Source organism: Salmo salar, chromosome ssa15 (genome assembly GCF_905237065.1).
Source record: "Salmo salar chromosome ssa15, Ssal_v3.1, whole genome shotgun sequence".
Taxonomy (NCBI): Eukaryota; Metazoa; Chordata; class Actinopteri; order Salmoniformes; family Salmonidae; genus Salmo; species Salmo salar.
The window spans coordinates 38,326,647-38,347,654 of NC_059456.1; the positions used below are offsets into that span (position 1 = coordinate 38,326,647).

General features: G+C 43.3%; 2 protein-coding genes across 5 annotated transcripts in view; one reads left to right on the forward strand and one right to left on the reverse strand.

Annotated features, from left to right (window-relative positions):
• The window catches only part of LOC106571383 (centrosomal protein of 85 kDa-like), an 82,329-nt gene that overhangs the window by 44,181 nt on the left and 17,140 nt on the right, over positions 1 to 21,008 (forward strand). The gene's annotated exons all lie outside the window — the stretch shown is intronic.
• On the reverse strand, positions 682 to 10,092 carry LOC106571382 (cardiac phospholamban). Of its 3 annotated transcripts, XM_014144403.2 has the most exons (3): positions 9,791 to 10,040; positions 2,943 to 3,293; positions 682 to 1,769 (listed from the first exon to the last, which is right to left on the reverse strand). In XM_014144403.2, exons 2-3 carry the CDS (start codon positions 3,098 to 3,100, stop codon positions 1,760 to 1,762), a joined length of 168 nt encoding a protein of 55 aa, XP_013999878.1. In that variant the 5' UTR covers positions 3,101 to 3,293; positions 9,791 to 10,040; the 3' UTR covers positions 682 to 1,759. The 3 variants fall into 3 exon arrangements, 2 of the variants coding, with proteins under 2 accessions (XP_013999878.1, XP_013999879.1); XR_001320921.2 differs by lacking the exon at positions 2,943 to 3,293 and having other exon boundaries at positions 9,791 to 10,092; XM_014144404.2 differs by lacking the exon at positions 682 to 1,769 and having other exon boundaries at positions 2,939 to 3,293; positions 9,791 to 10,060.

Genomic DNA, 21,008 nt, shown 5'->3' on the forward strand with positions numbered 1-21,008 from the left:
CATAAGTCTCCAGTGATTTTTGCAATTGGTTCCAGTCATTGGCAGCAGAGAACTGGAAGGAAGTAGGCTACAGTATCTGTTAGACAGCTAGTCAGGGGACTCTGTCAAGTGAACTGAAGGCTGTTAGTTTGTTGTTGTGGGTGTTAACCTGCCAGATTTTCAGCACAATATGTGATGAGTCTACTCAAAGCTGGTCAGTATTTCCCTCCAAATTGTGCACGTTCATGTAGGACTAAATATGAGGGCATGACGCCCTCTGGTGGGCGTCTGAGGCGTTGACGTTTTTCCTGTAGACAAAAGTTGCACCTGCATTCCATCATTTTAATGAAGTCATTACAATTTTCAATGAAGACAGAAAAATGCTTTATAGTTTGTGTATTTTATCTTTATTTTATGACATTCTTTACAAAATGCCGTGTGACATAAGAAAGTGTAAAGTGGAGCCAGCGCCTGCAGGTAGACAACACGACAACACTTCTGCAGTAATCATGCCTGTTTAATCTTCAGACTGTAGAGAGCTTCTCTGTGTTTAGCTGGTTTGGTGTATTTACTCTCTAGCTATTCATTACTCTGACAAAACAAATGAATCAACTACTACTACTGAACACGGAAACATTTGCACTACAGCACTCAATTGTGTTAGGATATTGTAGTTACAATATTATATATCTCACTGAAAAGTTTACAGGCGTAGGCTGTACGTAGCCATTTTTATTGAGTCAGGTATCTGTTGTACTGATCAGCTACTAGATGAAGAGCAATCTGAGTCTCCAAAGGGAAGGACCCTAGGCTTCACTCAACAGTTACTCAACAGTTACATAAACAACTCATATCACACAGCAAAGGACTATGGCTTTAATCATTTTCAGTTACATTTCAGTTGTCAGTTCTAACATGTGCTTTGGTCCTAATAGCTTTGAATAGTCAGTGACTGTGAGCGTTAAAGCTTTGAAATGATTGTTCTCTATGGCTCATATAAACCACAACTCTACAGTGAGGATCAGAGAGTATGGATGTATCTCTGTGTTCAGTGCCCTGGCCAGAAGTAGATGGGGTGCAGTTTGGTGATTCTACCACTAGAGGGAGGTAAACTAAGCGTAAAGGAGGGCGTTCTATTGATCATGCCATGTCAACTTTATTTCATTTCTTTAGCATCGGTGGGTGGAGTTTCATCCTCCTGTTAATTCATATTTTGAGTCTTGCCATCCCATGTAACGATCTCATGGAATCCCAAACTCTTTTCTACTCTCCAAAAGCTCACAATGTTTAGTTCTACTCCAACAGGTTCAATGGCCTTTATTCAGTGATTTTTGATGTGAACTGTTGAATAATAATTAGCTGAAGTCATGGTGTATTTATGTGACCAAATCAGAGGTAGAGGGACTCCCATCAGACCCTGTGGCCCTTGGGGACTGGAATTGCTCAACCTATGCCATGAGGTCATACTGTATGTCAGAGGTCAGAGGTTACATGAGTTTGACCAGGACAAGCATGAGGAGCAGCATGATGATGATGAGGAGGAAGTTGAGCATCAAGTTGAGACCGCGGTTGTTGACCAGGTCCATGGTTTCACTCGACATGGAGAGGCTGGGTTGAGGCTGCAAATGCTCCAGGCAGAGTGATCAATTCTGGGCAAAGCTCTTCAGTTAAGAGTGTAATTCTGGAGGTGTCCTCAGGAAGACCAGGGATGGAGATGGTTTGATGGATCGTTACATCCCCCTGCTTAGCCCTCGCTGTGCTGTGGTGGTCGTTGGTTCAGCTACAGAGGTCTGGGAGTGAAAACAGGGGCCCAGTGAGAGACTGGAACACTTACACAGACATACACATGATCATCACACACATACAAGTCTGATTCCCTTGGGTTAATATTGTCAGTAAGTTTATTTCCTCTGTCTGTGTGTGTCTGTGAGTGTGTGTGTGTGTGTGTGTGTGTGTGTGTGTGTGTGTGTGTGTGTGTGTGTGTGTGTGTGTGTGTGTGTGTCTGTGCGTGTGTGTGTGTGTGTGTGTGTATATATATATATATGTGTGTATGTATGTGTGCGTCTGCGTGTGCGTGTGTGTGTGTGCTTGTGTGTGTGTGTCTGTGTGTGTGTGTGTATGTATGTGTGCGTCTGCGTGTGTGTATGTATGTGTGCGTGTGTGTGCTTGTGTGTCTGTGTGTGCGTGTGTGTGTGTATGTATGTCTGCGTCTGCGTGTGTGTGTGTGTGTGTATATATGTGTATGTATGTGTGCGTGTGTGTGTGTGTGTGTGTGTGTGTGTGTGTGTGTGTGTGTGCGTGTGTGTGCGGTGTGTGTGTGTGTGTGTGTGCTTGTGTGTGTGTCTGTGTGTGCGTGTGTGTGTGTGTATGTATGTGTGCGTCAGCGTGTATGTGTGCGTCTGCGTGTGTGTGTGTGTGTGTGTGAGTGTGTGTGAGTGTGTATGTGTGTATGTATGTGTGCGTCTGCGTGTGTGTGTGTGTGTGTGTGTGTGTGTGTGTGTGTGTGTGTGTGTGTGTGTGACTAGCCCAGTGTAGCCAGGTGGCTGTAGGCGTTGAGTTCTAGTGAGGGGTGGCAGAGACACTGTGGTGGTGACATGATGTGGAGCATGGATGACAGACCTACAGGAGGGTGACGTGTGTGACACAGAACTGACATAAACTGCATCTGGGACCAACAATCTTCTACTGCAACTCACACACTGCACCTTTATAGTGTTATAATGAGTGATTCTAGTTGTGTGATTAAAATCAGGCAGAATATATTAAACTCTACAAAACAGAATCTGATCTTATTCTACACAAATTCCTTTCAATTTAAAACCAGTTTACAAAATACTAGGATAATCTCCATGTTTGCCTCCCAATCCCCTCCTCCCCTCCCCTTCCATTGTTTGGCCCTCTTGAGAGGTCATGGCCCTGTTGGGCTGTAGTCTGGCCCCTCCCGGCCCCTCTGAGGCCCTCACATCAACAACACGATGATGTAGATGAGCAGCAGGCAGATGAGGATGAGGCTGAAGTTGACAAAGAGCTCCTGCAAGTTCTGCTTGGCCTGGGGGGGCACGTCCACCACCATGGAGGCCCTGCGGATGGCCGAGCGCATCGTGTGCTGCACCTTCTCCATGCTGAGGCTCGGTGCTGGGCAGTGAGAGGGAGTGAAGGGGCGAGAGTGCACTCTAGTGGTGGCCGGAGGTTAGTGCAGGACAGATGGACAGAGAGGTGGTGCAGATGATAGTGTAGTGGTGGGGTGGGTGATGGAGGGAGGTGGTGGAGGTGACAGGAGTGGTCCCGGTGCCCAGGGGTCTGGTGGAGCTGAGCTGGGGGTTGGGGGCAGCAGAGAAGGTAGAGTCAGTGAGCATGCAGAAGACACAAACAGAAACACACTGTGGAACGGCCTCAGGAGGAAATGATCAGCATACTGTTCATTACTTAAAGGGTTGAACTGAAGGACACATTTTTCTCCACCTTAACCCATCATGGCCAACAACAGGAATAATAATCAAACACCACTCACTTTGGGGGCCTCATAACCTCAGGCTTTATAATCTATCACAGATCTCCTATCTCCAGTGATTCTGCTCTCGAGTCCGGCGTGTTTGGACAGTTCTTCCCTCCTCTCAAGGCAGACCACAGGAGGGGAGGTTAATAGATTGATGATAAAATGGACTCCAACCTCCAGTCTTCTCACATAATTCATTCCTCTCTATAAATGATATTTTCCGGCTGGCTGGATATGGCCAATCTTATTTGAAATTATGAAGGATGCACCGCTATTTTTTCTGAAAAGGAGAACGGTTTTGTACTTTTCTCTCTAAGAGGTTTAGAAGTTGCTTATCGAGTCGAGAGCTAGGTTTGAAGTGATGTTTGTAACCCAGGATGTATCCGTTTGGTATTCAGGGTGTATTTGGCTTGTTTTTAAATGTGCCTTTGTATATTTTGGTATATTTGAATACTTTCAGGGTTCTTGAAGGTGGTGATGCTGTAGGTGGATGATTATTCGATGATTATATGTGGAATATGTGTTTCATGTACTGCACCCACAGTCTGACAACTACACGGTGGAGAGAGTAGGAGTTGCATAAGGTGTGTCCTATTGATCTGGCTTCACTGCATTATCTCAGGCAGTGCATTATATGGAAGGATAAAACCCGCTGGAGATCGCACCCCTTATTGGAACGCACACTTCTGACTGGTGATGTGACCCATTCAAACATCTCAGTGGCTGAGGTGGTGCTGGTAAGGAGATTACTGTGGGTAAAACTCTCCGCCATTTTGTGCCGAGAATATCTTCACTGCATTGTGATCGTCAGAGCAGCCCCACTTCTCTCTACTCCATCCAGACAGGAATTATCCCTCCTTCCAGACTCCTCTCTCCCCACAGGGTCTCCTCAGTGACGGGCATGCCCAGGGAAGGAGAGGGTCTGTGAGTCCCTCTCCCAGCTCTTCCCCTGGGCCCTGCTGGTTCCCTGAAGGGAGGGAGTTATTTGGCCAGACGGTGGCCAGGCCCGCTGACGACCTACTGACAGCAGTTATCTGCCCGGCTCCAGCTATGTGCCAGCGGGTATTCTTAGGGCTGACCTTTGGCTATCTCACAGGGGTGGAGTCCATTTCAACACTAGCCAAACCTAAACCCCTCTTAAACATGCTTCTGACCCTGTGGACACCAGCAGGGAGGAGGGAGGGGAACTGGGAGAGGGGTGCCAAGCATGGGCATGGAGCAGGGGAGTGTGGATTAAATGTTGAATCTGAGGAATCTCCTGATAATAAATCTGTGATGACTAAGGCCCTTTCCTCTATCCACTATAGCACCTGGCTAATCACTGTGATCACTAGCTCTGTGATCTCCTACAGATCTCTGCTACAGAGCCAAAAAACACTAAGAGAGCAGTCTGTCTCATAGCAGACAACGAAATCTCAGCTCGTAGAATGCTGCATAGAACATTATTTTCGTTCATTTCTCATGTTTTGGAGTTGTTGTTTACATTCCATTGTGGTTGAGAGGAATGCTAGGCTATTTCCTGCTGTTCACTGGAGCTCCCAGCCTGAGAGCTTCCAGCTCTGGAGTGGTCATGAGAGTTGCCCTCCTTCATGTCAAGACAAGGGGGCATAATAAGTTCATTAATAATAACATCTCCCTTGGCACCACTAAACATGTCACCATCTATTCATTCACTGCCCCCTGGGTTCACCCACCCACCCTTACAAGGGCCTTCTGAAGGGGAGGCCCTGAACCCAGCATGATGAAATGCTGAACTAATAGAGGCTGTTATTGAAACTAGGGGTGTGCCACCACACAAGTACATGGACAAAACTAGTATTTTACAGCTGCCAGCACGCATCTCTCTTTCACTCAAACAGTGTGAAGCGCTGTGTGCTCTAAACAACTATTGGCTAGTTCTTCTGTCTGTCAAGAAATGGTGCAGAGTATCGGTTGAGTCTGCTGCAACGATTGAATTAGATTAGATTGGATTGGGCTCCCGAGTGGCGCAGCGGTCTAAGGCACTGCATCTCAGTGCTAGAGGCGTCACTACAGACTCTGGTTCGTTTCCAGGCTGTCTCGCAATTGGCCGTGATTGGGAGTCCCATAGGGCGGCGCACAATTGTCCCAGCGTCATTACGGTTTGGCCGGGGTAGGCCATTATTGTAAATAAGAATTTGTTCTTAACTGACTTGCCTAGTCAGCTCTCATTTCCCCAGACAAAACACTCACAGGCACTCGTCTCAGAGCACAAGTCTCCACTTCTCCAAACATCGTGTATGAATCAGAATCCGTAGTCATCAGAGCTAGACTTTGCTGAGGCCATATGGTTGTTTTTGTCTGTCAACTTGGCAGTAGGCCTACTTTGTCTGTCCGTATAATTATTCCATTGCTGACGTCGTTATGTGGTGATCCAAGCCCATGCTTGCTATTATTATTTATTATAGCCCAGGATCATTAGATAATAAAATGACAAATGTAGATAATAAAATTGCAAATGTAGATAGTTTATTTTGATTGTACAAATGTTAGGCATGGAGATTATCCTAATGGCATAGGCGAAGTGTCGGGAGAGAAATATTTTGCTCCTCTCGAAAGTGAAAGTAATTACGAATAGGAGTATGATGAGATCGGCACACCCATAACTGAAACCCTACGGGGACGTTGTTTTGATTTAAAACCCAAACCCACCATTCTTCTTCATAAAAATGCCGGCATGGTTCTAAGGAGACAGTGGGTGAAAAACAAAGAACAACATTAAATCGAATCATACCTAAGAAGGAAATCCTTCTGAAGCCTGGCAGAAGCATTCCCATGCCAATAATGTTGTGTTTTTAAAATGTTCTGCTCTCTTGGCATAGTTGCTGGGATAATAAGTCATGTGGAGGCAGGGAGAGGAAAGCTTCCAATAGGCTTGGCCGTTAAACTGAACATTCCATGATGGCATCACACAGTAATGTACAGGAAACTGGACATCACTGTGGTTGTGTGTACAGGAAACTGGACATCACTGTGGTTGTGTGTACAGGAAACTGGACATCACTGTGGTTGTGTGTACAGGAAACTGGACATCACTGTGGTTGTGTGTACAGGAGAGGGCATTAGTTAGTGTCCTCCACAGGCAACAGTGACCGCCAATGTTAAACAGACCCAATTACAGTACATACAGCAGTGTGAACTGTGGTCAATGAATGGACGACTAAATAATGTCTGTTCTATTCAAACAAAAATCCTCTTCATATCAGCCTCTTCCACCAGGTAATATTGAAATATAGATTACAATGAAATGAGAAGTGATTATCGGTAGGCTTGGGTTAGGAGATACGTTAGGAGATAAAGCAGATTGCCTTCTTCATTTCACCCGTCACATTATTTGACATTATGAAGTTTACCGTAGTTCCCCAGAACAGTTGAGCCAGTCGCGTGTTTGTTTGTAAATAGCACAGCAGGAGAAAGCAGGAGCAGGTCCAGCTGTGCATTGACAGGGGTCAATACACAGCTGGACCATCATATTGTGTTAGCTTTCTACCGTGTTTGAGAAGTCAAAGCCCTTTGGATGAGATATCTGTACAGCTGCTACTGCAGCTTGATTTCCTTGTTTTTTTTCACCTCTCCTCTCCTCCGTTTTCCTAGATAAATGTTGCTATATGCATAATAGCAAAGTTAATCAGCATGTTGGTGTTGAGAACAATGCGGTGGAGGCAGCAGCAGAATGAGGAGACGAGAAAACAGCCCTTGACTTATTGTCTAAGAAAAATGAGGAGAGAGGAAACCACAACTAAATTAGTTCTATAATCAATAGCCTAACTGTTAAATGTGCCTGGCTTTATAAATCATCAATATATATATATATATATATATATACACAGAAATAAGACAGATCCTGCTTCTGTTGCCTGTTTGAGTGTTTGTTTAATAGCATACTGATTCCGTGAGCACCATGCCTCACACACCCACAACAAGTCGGATAAACAATTTCACAAATTGGTCTGTTTTTAATCTTTGTTATGCTGTAATAAAGGCTTTACACTTTGTTTTTCATTAGAATAGCCTCTGGCATTATTATTTAGTGTTGTTTACACTGTTCCAAATGGTCAGAAAATGTATATTTATAATAATAATAACCCTTCTTATTGTTATTATTACTATTATTATTATTATTATTATAATAAGTAATGTCATTATCATTAGTAGGCTTAGTATAGTAGCATTGTATAACCACCACTGTAGGCCTAAGAGCGCATCCTGTTTAGTCTTTATAGCGTAACTTACGAAGGCCTATATTTCAATACTTTTATAGGCTACTGTATCAATCGATCATTAATTTGTTCATGTCATCACACAGCATTCGAGTCATTCATGATTTGAAATGCAATCAAGCATTTTAGTTTCAAAATAAAATAACAAAGCGAACCTTGAATAATTAGCATAAACAATAAATAAACCGTTCCATTTCGTAAATTGCATTCACAAATGAATGTGACTGTTTTTAGTCTTTGCTGTAATAAAGGCTTTACAAAAAAAGTGTTACAGACTCTCTGGTACGCTTATAATTTATTTAATGTTGTTTACATTGTTCCAAACGGTCAGAAAAATTATATTGTAATCTAACAGCTTCTGTTTGGCATACATAATATGCACGAAGCATTTGCTCCTTACCTTCTTTTTCTTTATCTCCAGTATTTTTCACAACTAGTCACATTTATTCCACACATCTGACTTCCCCTTTACCTCCTGAGCAACCAGTAAACTTTGTCACGTCCTCTGCATCCATTTTGTTTGTTATAACCAATTTTTTTATGTGATTATGATATGCTGTCAGGCCCTATTGGTCACGTGCATGCGATGCATACATGTGTCAGGTAAAGAGAGCAAGGGTTGAGGGAATAGGGAATGTTTTTCCTAAACAAATTAGGGATTTCGGTTACAGAACTTTTCAGCCAGTAATAGCTGTAATTATGTTGCAGCTTCAGCACAACGGACAGCGCGATAAACACTGTTCTGTGGTGGTCGCTGCAGCAGAGACGAGAGAGAGACAATGGGTGCTAGTCACACCATCACTTGCTGTCATTTTTTTACACAGCGCAGCAAGTCTGAGCCCGGCCCGGCACAATGAAATCAATTGCGGTTTGACCCCCTCTAGTCATTTGTGTCTCAATTATTTAATCAAACAGTGAGCTTAAAGCGTCAGACAAGCTCAGTGCATATGGTTGATTTGATTAAAATACATAGGATGTGTCTATATATGGAAAAATACACGTAGAATTTCAACCAATCGATTGATCAAAATCAAAAGAACAGACGCCTCGGTTGACCAAGATTGTTTTTGTCAGGGACACCCTTAGTACACAGTACTGTTCTTAGTACACAGTACTGTTCTTAGTACACAGTACTGTTCTTAGTACACAGTACTGTTTTTCCTTCAGACAAGCATGCATCAAAACTTTGTTCATTTGCACAATGTCTCTCGTTCACATGTAAATGTCCAAACTCACCAAAAATGACATTCGGTAGCTCCTACCTATATATGTATAACTTTGTGAGCCAGATTGGCCTATTTAGCAAGCAGCCTCCATGGAATTTCACTATTACTTGTGCTAATTTTGTTAGCATTCTGGTAATTGACGCCCAATGGTTTTTTTTGTGTGATTTTGGCACCCCCTTGTGTATTAAGCCGGTCATACCATAAATCCCAGTGTGAGACAAGGACGGTATGACGATATGAAAATCTGGATACTGCCCAACCCTGCACTGAAGCAAGCCAGAATGGGTCATTTCATTCCTGTTCTTTCCTCCAGTGTGTGGTTTGTTGGTTGGTGGTAACCTTTTCCTGTCCACAGACTACCCTCTCATTTCAGTAAATGCAAGGCCTTTGCCAGATGCAAATGTAGGTGTTGAGGATAGGTCATGGCTGGCCTCTGATTGGTGTGTCTCTCGTGCTGTGAACTACTTTGTATGTTTAGACAGGAGAACAGTTATGTTCAATACTGTTTTGTCCCAGACTGCAGTTCACCATTGTCTCAGGATTTAGCCTTGATAACAACACTATTGCGTATCAGAAAATCATCATTACTCTCGAGACAAGTATAACTTGTCATGTATTTTCGTGAGTTTCTTTATCTTTTTGAACTCCTGTTAGAGCTGGACCTGGTGATACATTTAAGAGACTTTTTGGAGCCCTCCAGAAATGCATTGTTATTAGTTTCAAATGAATGTAGATCATATCATTTTAGCCCAAGTTTAGCTGGAACTATATTACCTTTTTTCCCTCTTCTCCTTACTACAGAGAATGTTGACATTCCCATAGACAAATCGTCATCAGGATTGTGTTCTTACCTGCTCCAGCGGGGTGGATGGATTAATGGATAGATGGATGGGTAGATTCTGCTCTGGAGGTCACAGACAGTCTGGTGAGGAGGCTGGGAGAAAGGCTGGGAGTCCACCAGGCGAGAAGGTTCTCTGGCAGCTCTCTACACTATGTCATCTAGTTTATGGGAGGAAAATCAGATGGGCGGAGAGTAGAGAATAGAGAGGGGGAGAGAGGGAAGGGACAGAGGGATGTAGCTGCCTGGGGGGAGTGGCATCACTGGTATGGGGTCTGTTTATCCTGGATGGGCCAACCCCCTCACCTGGCATATATAGGTTAGTACCACTGGGTTTGATGTTATCAGGACTGGTTCTCTTCCTCCCTCTCTAGGAAGAAGCCTGCTGCTGGAGGACCTAAACTATCTGAAACCCCTGAGGAGTTGTGTGTCTTCACAGTCTTGTCTGCTAGTTAGGTTCCACTGGGTCATTCTGAAATGACAAATGTAGGCTGATTATCACTCATGAAAGTCATGAGCAGTCATGACTGTTGCTGTTGATGTTATTTTTCACTCTCACGAGAATGAATCGGCGTTCTTGGAAAGTCTCCTGAGAAAAGAATCATCAACAACATTGCTTACTGGTTTCTTATTGAGAATTCATTTTGCCAGATGCAGTATGTTCTCCATCAGTGTTTCTGGCTTCCATTCAAGCAGGTTGGGATAGCTTGTCTCATAGCTGCAGCTCCAGTGTGAGCATGCTTCCTAACCCACATAGCCCATGTTTGTGTTTAAAGGATTGTCTAGTGCTGTTTCATGCAGTCAGTCCTCTCTATGCCCCTGTATCAGAGAAAACACAGTGGTCATCAATCTCTCCAGGGATTCTGGATCTGGGAACTTTCCTGCACTGTTTTTCAGCCCCAAAATATAAACAATATCCTGCCTTTTTGGCTCTTCTGTCTTCCTTAAAAGGAGCTTTCAGCTGGGTCTTGACTCAATCAAAGCAAGCTCCAAAATGTCTGTTGCTTTGGACAATGAGGAAGAGCGTTAGGGCGACATGTTTCCTGTGCATCCTGGGGGGGTACTGTTCTTGGCACCCCCTCCTGCGGTGGCACAGGTATGCCCTCACATGCTGGATGCCAGCGGTCGGTGCCCTTCATTAGAGGTTTAATGAAGCATGTCACCCAAGCTGTGGCTTACTGATTGTACTCTCCACACACACCCACTGGAGCGGAGAAACAAAAACACACACGCACACACATACACATACACCATTCATACTTATCTCTGCAGGGCTTTGTCCCAAAGCTTGCTATCCCTGTCCCCCAAATCCTCTCATCTTTTGGGGGGATTAAGAGAGAGAGAGAGAGAGAGAGAGACACATAGGTGTATATCAGAACCTGTTGTTTAGCTAGTTCATTAAAGTCCAAGCACGAGTGTGGGTCTCGTTAATTGTGACCTTCTGTGGTCTTTGGGTTGGTTTGCAGCCTGTGTTTAGTGCATGTAACAGCCGTGTGTATGCGTAAACACAGAGAGCGGTGGGTAATAAGCAGGTCACAGTGTGTTGCAGCTGGCATGGCGGTGCCCTCTGGCTGCGTGTGAAGGCCAAGGCCATGCTTTAGGAGCAGAACATCCACGTCTCTCGGCTCCGTGTCCCAGACCACACCGCTCTATCCCTCACCTGTCAACACACTGACTCCTCCCAGCTTGGTGCCTTATTGTTCCTTCAGGCTCTCTGATTGTGTGTGTGTGTGTGTGTGTGTGTGTGTGTGTGTGTGTGTGTGTGTGTGTGTGTGTGTGTGTGTGTGTGTGTGTGTGTGTGTGTGTGTGTGTGTGTGTGTGTGTGCGTGTGTGTGCGTGTGTGCACACATTTGTGCGGGTTCATACACAGTCGCACACACTTTTAACCCTTTATACTCGTGACAATTGGCCTATATTGATAGGGCTAAATTGACATTTGTGTTACAGAAGAAATATGAAGTGCATTTGGGCTTCCGAGTGGCGCAGCGGTCTAAGGCACTGCATCGCAGTGCTAGAGGCGTCACTACAGACCCTGGTTCGATTCCAGGCTGTATCACAACCGGCCGTGATTGGGAGTCCCATAGGGCTGCTCACAATTGGCCCGGCGTCGTCCGGGTTAGGGTTTGGCTGGGGTAGGCCGTCATTGTAAATAAGAATTTGTTCTTAACTGACTTGCCTCGTTAAATGAAATATAATAAGCATGGTAGCAATTTAAAGGGACCAGTTTGGAGATTATGGGAATATTATTAGACCTAAGGTGAGGACACAACAATTCACCTGACACAAGACTGAATCCAAACATTACACTGTGCATTTTACATTCATGTAATTTTCAGCTGATTTGTTGATAACGAAATCTGAACATATTCTGGATACATTCAGTAAGATGATAAGACAATTCCTGGAAAATTTGGGGTAGCTGCAACATAAGACCAAAAAATGAAAAGGGTTTGAGTGAGAGGACTAACTGGTGTCTCCACGTGGCCTCTCCACAGTGTGCACAGTTCCTAAGTCATTTCAATGCACTTTATGACTCTAAGAAGAGTCTTCAACTGTAAGGTACTTTTTTCAGCTCTCCTAGCTGTGTCGTTGAGGAACTAGAGCAAGCAGACGTGTAGTTGTTTTGTTTGGAACACAACCCTGCATCCCCCACCATCACACAATTACTGGTGTTGTTCACGCAATCCAAAAACGGTCCATTAGAAATTGCAATCTGGGTCAGGTAGGAATTATTTGAAAGCTTGTTCTATTGCCAACATGACTAGCTAAGTTATAAAACACCATCTTACTGTGTTAGGCTTTCACAGGACAGTTCAGAGAAACAGGTTATCATGTTGGTGTGTATAGAAAGGAGTCAGGTGTGTCAATTTCTTCACAATAAACAAACACAGGCTCACTCAATTCAGAACAACCCAGGATATGACGACATGTCATCTTGTAGCTGTACATCAAACATAGAGATCATAAACATTGACAGTGTATATGCCATGGGTTTTATGATTTGGAGATATGAAGTGCACATTTGGACTAACGGGTGTTTGGCTTGCTTGTACGACATCTAAGTGGTATTTATTACGTCTCATCTTGCAAAATACATCGAGTCGTCTTAATTTACAGCATTTCCCTCACTCACATTTGCAAAAGTTGCCCAATTAGCGGGAGGGATGAGGGAAACTTCTTGTTGCGTGTGGTGCTCAAGTTCCCAAAGGCCGTCAGTCCAAACTTTATGACACACTGTCCCTAAGCTCCATGTGACTAACCTTCCAGCCTCACCAGAGCATGTGGACAGCGATTACACCCCAATCTACTGGGTTTTGTGGTCACTTGTCTGAAAGTCATATGATGCAGTCCACACCAGTCCAGCAGGTACCATTTTGACCCATTAAGGTCATGTGGGTCAGTTGTAACTACATTATATGGTGGAGTTGGCTCTGAATGTAATGCATTCTCTGCTCAGATCAGGGCAGTTCCTGTCCCAATGTTTCAATGCTCGGGGGAGGTGTGTGGGCAAGGCTGGGAGAGAGAGCTGAAAGCTGGGGTGTCTGGACTGGAGAGCCCTGGGAGGAGGGCGGCGGGGGCGATAACGTTCTGGGAATTGGCAGCAGATTAGCTGTGCTATTTGACAAAGTGGAGCTCACCTCGCCTTGCCACGGAAGTAGCCAGGGGACAGGGAGTCAGGAGAGAGAGTAAATGGAGGGAGAGAGAGAAAAAAGGAGAGAGGAAAGAGAGGTTCAGGCTTTTCTCTCCTCCATACTGCCCCACCATATTAAAGTATAATGAGTTTGGCTGCCAGGTCTCCAGGCTCTCCTAGACCTCCCCTCCAGCAGAGAGCCATAGAGAGAGCCAATCATTAGCCTGCTTGGCTCTCAGGTGTCATTTGAAGTAAGCCATCTCCACAGGAAGTCATGGAAGTTGTGTTGTGCCGAATGTGCCAGGTTCATTTTAAATGGTAACATATCGATACAGCTTAAACCTGCCCCAAAGCCAAATGCTGACCTCGACTGGATGGTCCAAGATAGACTTGGTGAAACATGCTATTTCTGTTGGAAAATATAAGGAAGCTGATACAACTGCACTCTTTCATTGTGTAACTAGCTAGTGAGCGTGTAGTAGCAGTAGGTGCTAACAAGCTAGCAATGTTCACTTCTCTCAGTGTAACCTGAGTCATAGCTGTGCCATGTTACTTGTAACTCAAGCCACACTAACTAGCCAGCAGCACCTTTGAACAGTAGGCCTAACATAATTACAGTATGCTGCTGTAATCTGATCTGATCTTTAAGTAACAAGCTCTGCCAGGAAGATAGTCATTTGACATTCTGACCATTTGGGACAGTGTAAACAACACTAAATACATATGTTTACCAGAGAGTCTGTACTAACGGAAAAAATATAGATAAAGCCTTTATTACAGAAGACTGAAAACAGTTGCATGCATTCGTGAATTGCGGTTTATTTATTGCTTAGGCTAATTATTCAAAGCTCCCTTTGTTATTTAATTTAAAAAATAAAATGCTTGATTGCATTTCAAGCATGAATGTCTCGTATGCTGTGTGATGGCATGAACGAATGAATGATTGATTGATGCAATAGCCTATAGAAGTATTGAAATATAGGCCTAAGTAAGTTATATATATATATATATATATATATATAGACCTGAGTAATATATATAAATGCGACTGCTCGACTAAAGAACTCTCCTTCGACCAACAGCCTATCAACCAAACAATGGACCAGTTGACTAAATGGGGTCAGGCCTAACACTCAGTGTAGGTGGGACATGTTATACAAGATGATTTGGTTCCTGGTTCTTTAGGCTCATTGTGTGTGTGTGTGTGTGTGTGTGTGTGTGTGTGTGTGTGTGTGTGTGTGTGTGTGTGTGTGTGTGTGTGTGTGTGTGTGTGTGTGTGTGTGTGTGTGTGTGTGTGTGTGTGTGTGTGTGTGTGTGTGTGTGTGTGTGTGTGTGTGTGTGTGTGTGTGTGTGTGTGTGTGTGTGTGTGTTTCTATCTCCCTGTATGGTGCAGATAAATGAAACTTGACGTTTGGCATTTCCAGCGTTCAGCAGGCAGCAGCCCGATGTAATGACTTGAGCTGGTAGCAGCTGTTACTCTTGGTACTGTAATTGGTTGAAATGACTGTGTGGAGAAAGAGAACAACAATGGTCTTTAGATAGAAGCCTGTTGCCGGATAGACAGATATATACAGTATGGTCTTGCTGTAGGACCAGTGACAATGAGAGGTAACCTGATACTGGGTCTAGGGGTGGATGCTGGGGTAAGGCTTAGGTCTCTCTGCGGTTGGTGCATGAAATTAAACCAATGCAGTATAAAAACGTGGGTGTGGTGTGAGGTTAGCAGGCCCGCGGTGACACACTCAGCCAAAGGGCGGTCGGTGTGCTGTGTGCTATCAGCTGGTAGGGAATGACAGCTATGCCTTAGACCAGGCATTCACCCCTAATCTTAAAGTAAATCCCCCCCAGGCCCGACCCAAGAGCCGCCGACTGAATGGCGAAACACAAGCTCACCCCTCCACTCATCCCGTCTCTCTTAACATACTCTCTCACTTTCTGTGTCTCTCCCTCTTTTTCTCTCTCAAGTGAAGAGGCTGATCTCTTTCATTGATTCCCAGCGAAAGTGGTATCCAGCATACAATGCCATTTAGTTTTTAGTTCCATGTACAAAATCGACCATCATCCATCAATGTTATTTCAGCGGCAGTAGAGCCACACTCCAGTGGGTTTCATCCTGTTAACTGAGATTATCAAAGAGGGACATGTCAATGAAGTAAAGAGGGCTGTTAAGAGTTAGATAGTGGACTGTTTTATCAGTATTGGTGCCTTAGTGACTAGTGTGACCTCCTAAGGGTGATGGAGAATCTACTGAATTGGGAATTTCCTTATGCTGGATGGATCCCCAGTTCATTCCCTTGTGTCCTCATTCTCTCACAGCAAGGTCACTGAGACAGGACAGAAACCACTAGTCCCAATTTAGACCTTGGTCTGTTTGGACAGTGACTTCCGCTCCTGAGGCTTGTTCCTGCTCCCAGAGACACACATAGTTTCCTCTACACAGGGACATCTCCTCAGCTTGCCATGCTTGGTATTTACGCTCTATTTAGACCAGCCTAAAACAAAAGGGAGTTGGGGCTTTCCTCTGTTTCCTTTGCAGCGAAACACGTAAACACTAATGCTTGCCGATATTGTCTGAGCTAACGAGCATTGACGTATGTTTTTAGCCTTGTCCCAGGCCGGCTGTGTGTCTGTGTTGTGATGAGAGGGCCAAAGCCAGCAGTGGGACCCAGACAGAGTTCAGGCCAGTCCCTGTGGACCCCACTGGCCTGTCTTACCCCGGCCTGGCCTGTCTTATCCTGGCCTGACTTACCCTGGCCTGTCCTGGCTTCTTCACACAGCTGCTCAGTGTTGTGGAAACTCCCCACCTCTTGTTTGTTGTCACTACAGAATAGCCTCATGGGGGGGGATAGAGAGACAGAGACAAAAGCTCTACAGCTGATTCCCAGCAAACCAAAATTGGTTCTGTGAATGTTCCTACAACATTCATTAGGTTAACCTAAATGTTCTCATAACACAAACACTGTCCAGTTATGCTTATGATTATACAATGTTTGTTTAAATCTTTCACCTGATCTTGCAAGAATGTCCCAGAAGACATTTTGTCTGTACTTTAAAGGTTCCCAGAATGTTTCATTAGTTTGTGGGAACAGAATGGGGACATCACAAAAGATATGTTCCCCACATTTTGTTTGCGGCACTATGTTCTAAAAACATTACTGGGACATTGTGTTATTACATTACCAGGAAACCTAATAAGAATATTCAGGGAATGTTCTGTAGTGGTTGTGCATACATTTTAGTGAGTTTTAGGAGATCATTCCGTTTAAAACATTTTGTTATCAAAAATATTCTTGAATGTTTTGGGGTTGTTGTCATACTAATGCTAGATAGAATCCTAACTAGAACTTAAAGGTGCACTTATGTAGTGATTGTATGATTTAATAATAAATGATTGTATTTTTATAAAAAATGTTTTTAATAATTAGCCTAATTTCAGTTTGTGACAAAAAAAATTAAGTATAGTGTAGACAATCATTGTACCATCTTACCCGCTTTTAAATATATTTGCCATAACCAAAAATATTTTATTTTCAGCTGTTTGAAGCTGGTGTACGAAACCAAAGTAAAAGATAAAAAACAAAACTTAAGAACGGGAAGCATAGAAATAGTGCACATATAACTGATCTACCGCTTCTTTGACTTGCTTTCAATGAGAATGACAGATCTATAACGCACATTTCTACGTGAATTATGTCGGGTCGCCCAAATATTGCCGCTTTAATGGGAATGTTAGCTAATGTCCTGGTAATGTTCCCAGTTTGCTGGGGAGGGCATTAATAGGAGAGGTATTTATAACCTGGCGGCAGGCAGGTTAACTCAAAGTCTGACCGTCACTGGAACTATTTTAAAGAGAAGATTACTGAGGGGTTACACACATCTGATAAGAGGCGCTGTAAAATGAAGAATGTGATTATGTGTCCAGGATCCATGTTATTGATGTGCATTTTTTGTGCACATAGCACCATAGCACCTAGGGCTACTAAGGCTGAGGTGGATGATGACTGCCAGACCACCACAGTTGTCAGAACGAGATCCTAGTGTTGTAGACACAATGTCCAGTCCACCATATCAGGACACCTGTGGGATTTTCTAGGGTTTTAAATGTTTCTGTTGAGCTATACCTTGAGTGTAGGAACACCTTGCTAATATTGAGTTGCACCCCCTTTGCCCTCAGAATTGCCTCAATAGTGTCGGGGAATGGACTCTACAAGGTGTCGAATGCGTTCCGCAGGGATGCTGGCTCATGTTGACTCCAATGCTTCCCACAGTTGTGTCAAGTTGGCTGGATGTCCTTTGGGTGGTGGATCATTCTTGATACACACGGGAAACTGTTGAGTGTGAAAAACCCAGAAACATTGCAGTTCTTGACACACTCAAACCGGTGCGCCTGGCACCTACTACCATACCCTGTTCAAAGGCACTTACATCTTTTGTCTTGCCCATTAACTCTCGGAATGGCACACATACACAATCCATGTCTCAATTGTCTCAAGGCTTAAAAATCCTTGTTTAACCGGTCTCCTTCCCTTCATCTACACCAGGGTTCCCCAACTGGCAGCCCATGGTGGTTTTCAGAGCAAAAAATATATAAATTTTTTAGGGTTGCACTATATATCAGTGAACATATCGGAATCGGGCGATATTAGCTAAAAATACCAACATCGGTATCGGCCCGATGTCTAGTTTAACGCCGATGTCAAAAACCGATGTCAAAGCTACCGTGCATACCTATTTAAGAGGTACGTAATGACGCCACGTAAAGTTTTGGGCTACACGTGCAACACAGCATTCCTAACCTAGCCCACAATGTCTGCTGTGTGGATCGAGCAGTCAACAAGTCGAGCAGTCATTTGAAAGAGTAAGAACATTTCAGCGAGACAACTCAAAGGTGAAATCCATTAAAGCCAAGATACCGGAATTCATTGCCCTTGACAATCAACCGTTCTCTGTCGTGGGTGATGTTGGCTTTCGCTGACTGGTCGAGCACCGGTGCGTTATTTTTCAGATGTTACCCTACCGGAGTTACACAGTAATAGCGTCACTGCTCTTAGCTTCACGACATATATACCATGGAACGCCGTTGGGTCTTTGCATGTCAAAAAAAGATACAGTAGCACTGTCAAAGCTGTACAAAAAAGTCTGCAAACAAGCGTTAGTAATAAAGCATAATTTGTTCAACCGCAACTTCTTGGGTAGCTAGCTTTAGCTTGGTACCTAGCTAGCACCAAATACAACCAGCCTGAAAATAATGACCAGTAGAAACTGCAATCATTTTCATTATTCTTAGCAATGATTTAGGAATCCTTGTGAGTAGCTATGTTGCCACTTATTGTTCGCCTATTGAAATTGAACTTCAGTTCATGAAAATAAATAGCTAGCCAGCTACTTAAACCTGTTGCCCAATGCTAAAGTTATAAGCAGCCAGCAAGCTTCATCTGGCTAGTGAGCCTCGACCATATGTTGTGAAGCTAGCCACAATAAGGATTATGCACAATAGGGGAATTTGCGGTTTGCCTTCAAAATAAAAGTATGTCATTGACAGTGATCCAAATGAATACAAATAATATAATTATGCCATACATTTATTTTGAAGGCTAACCGCAAAGTCCACTATTGTGGCTAATCCTTATTGTGGCTAGCTTCACATAGTTGGGTCCGACCACCATTAATCAAATAAGAACTGTCTTAAAAATTAGGGTTATTTTAAATGATGACACCTAGCTATATAGTTAGCTAGTTAACTATAGCTACTGAAACAGATTATGTCGTTTTGCTATGTTTTGGGGGAAGAACTACATTGTTTGCATGAGCTAGCTTTTTTTTTTAATGACCAGCACTGTAGGTGCGCGAGACAACTTTACCAGCATCATAGCATATGTATCGATGAATCGTTGTGACATATGAAATACGAGTGATAGTGTAATCAATGTGTAACAACTACGTAAAAAATGTATGAACACGTTAAATTATTATTTGACGTGCAGTCATATTCAGGTCATGATTGGTCAACAAGCTTATTTGACATGAAAAATTTTGTTATTTGACGTGTATCTTCTTTGACACGCAAAGACCCAAACGGCGTTCCATAGAAATCCTGGTTGAGAATGAAACTACTGAACAAATGAACAATGAAACAGCACAGAAAGTAAGTGAAAGAAATTGTTTTACTGGTAATTGGTGTAACCTTTATTTAACTCGGCAAGTCAGTTAAAAACATATTCTTATTTACAATGACGGCCCGGACGACGCTGGGCCAATTGTGCGCCGCCCTATGGGATTCCCAATCACGGCCCGATGTGATATAGCCTGGATTCGAACCAGGGACTGTAGTGACGACTCTGCACTCAGATGCAGTGCCTTAGACCGCTGCGTCCATGTGTGTGTTAACTATTTAACTGTACTAGAATGCTTAAAAGGCCGCTAAAATGTTAAATATCGGTTATCAGTATCAGTTTTTTTTTTTTGCCAATGAAGATATCGGATATTGGTATCGGCCAAAAATGTCATATCGGTGCATCACTACTTTTTTTTATTTTTTATTGTTGGACATAAAAGACTGTAGCTCCAAGATATTGTAATTATAAAAATCTTTTCCAAAGTATTCCCACGCATAATAGAGAGATACATGTGATCGTATACAAATGTAAGCAATGTTTGAAATAATTATGTTTAGTCAAATATTATATCTGTTTGGGGTTCTTGCGATCAGTTTGCAGTCTACAAATGATTTGTAATTCTGTTCCAGCGCCCCGACCATCCAGTCAAGAAACAATCAATAAGGGATCATAGCTTTCACCTGGATTCACCTGATCAGCCTGTGTCATGGAAAGAGCAGGTGTCCTTAATGTTTTGTAGACTCAGTGTATGTTAAAGCTTAGATGTAGCAGCCTCCCATACAATCCATTCATCCCTTTATGGAGACTGAGACCAGCTTATAATATGAAGGGTCACGATCAGCAGGCAGAAAACTGCAGAGACCCATATAAAACAGAGGCGGTAGTAACTGAATTTCTCCATACGAAAACTCATTTTTGTCTTTCCGTTTAAAAAGACGATCATGCCTCTGAACATGACTCAGCTCTCTGAAAAATCAAGCTTTTAGACTGTTAGAGTATTTATCTGGTCAATATGTCATTGTAGTATGTCTGTTTGTAACAGTGTGTTATATGTGAAAATGTGTTCATATTATAAATTGTATTTTAATGTTTAAGGACTCTTGGAAGATTAGTCCAAATGAGGACGAAAAGAGATCCTAATAAAATCAAATACAATCAAATCTCTGCCCTGTGCTCCTGCAGTAGCTGGTAGCGAGGACATACCTGACCTTATAATGGGACCTTTTCAGCACCCTGTTAGAGGGGCATAGCGTGATCTCTTTGACAGCTCCTCACCAGAGCCCTGCTTAAGCCCAGCCATCTGGCACATATATCTTGTTATGCTATATAGTCTTGTTATGCTATATAGTCTTGTTATTTTTTATTTTATTTAACCTTTATTTAACTAGGCAAGTCAGTTAAGAACGAATTCTTATTTACAATGACGGCCTCCCAAAAGGCCTCCTGCGGGGATGGGGGCTGGGATTCAAAATAAACATAAATGA

What these genes read in the sequence shown, in the direction of transcription:
- LOC106571382 (XM_014144403.2), bottom strand. Translation starts at nt 3,100, where the DNA reads ATGGAGAAGGTGCAGCACACGATGCGCTCGGCCATCCGCAGGGCCTCC.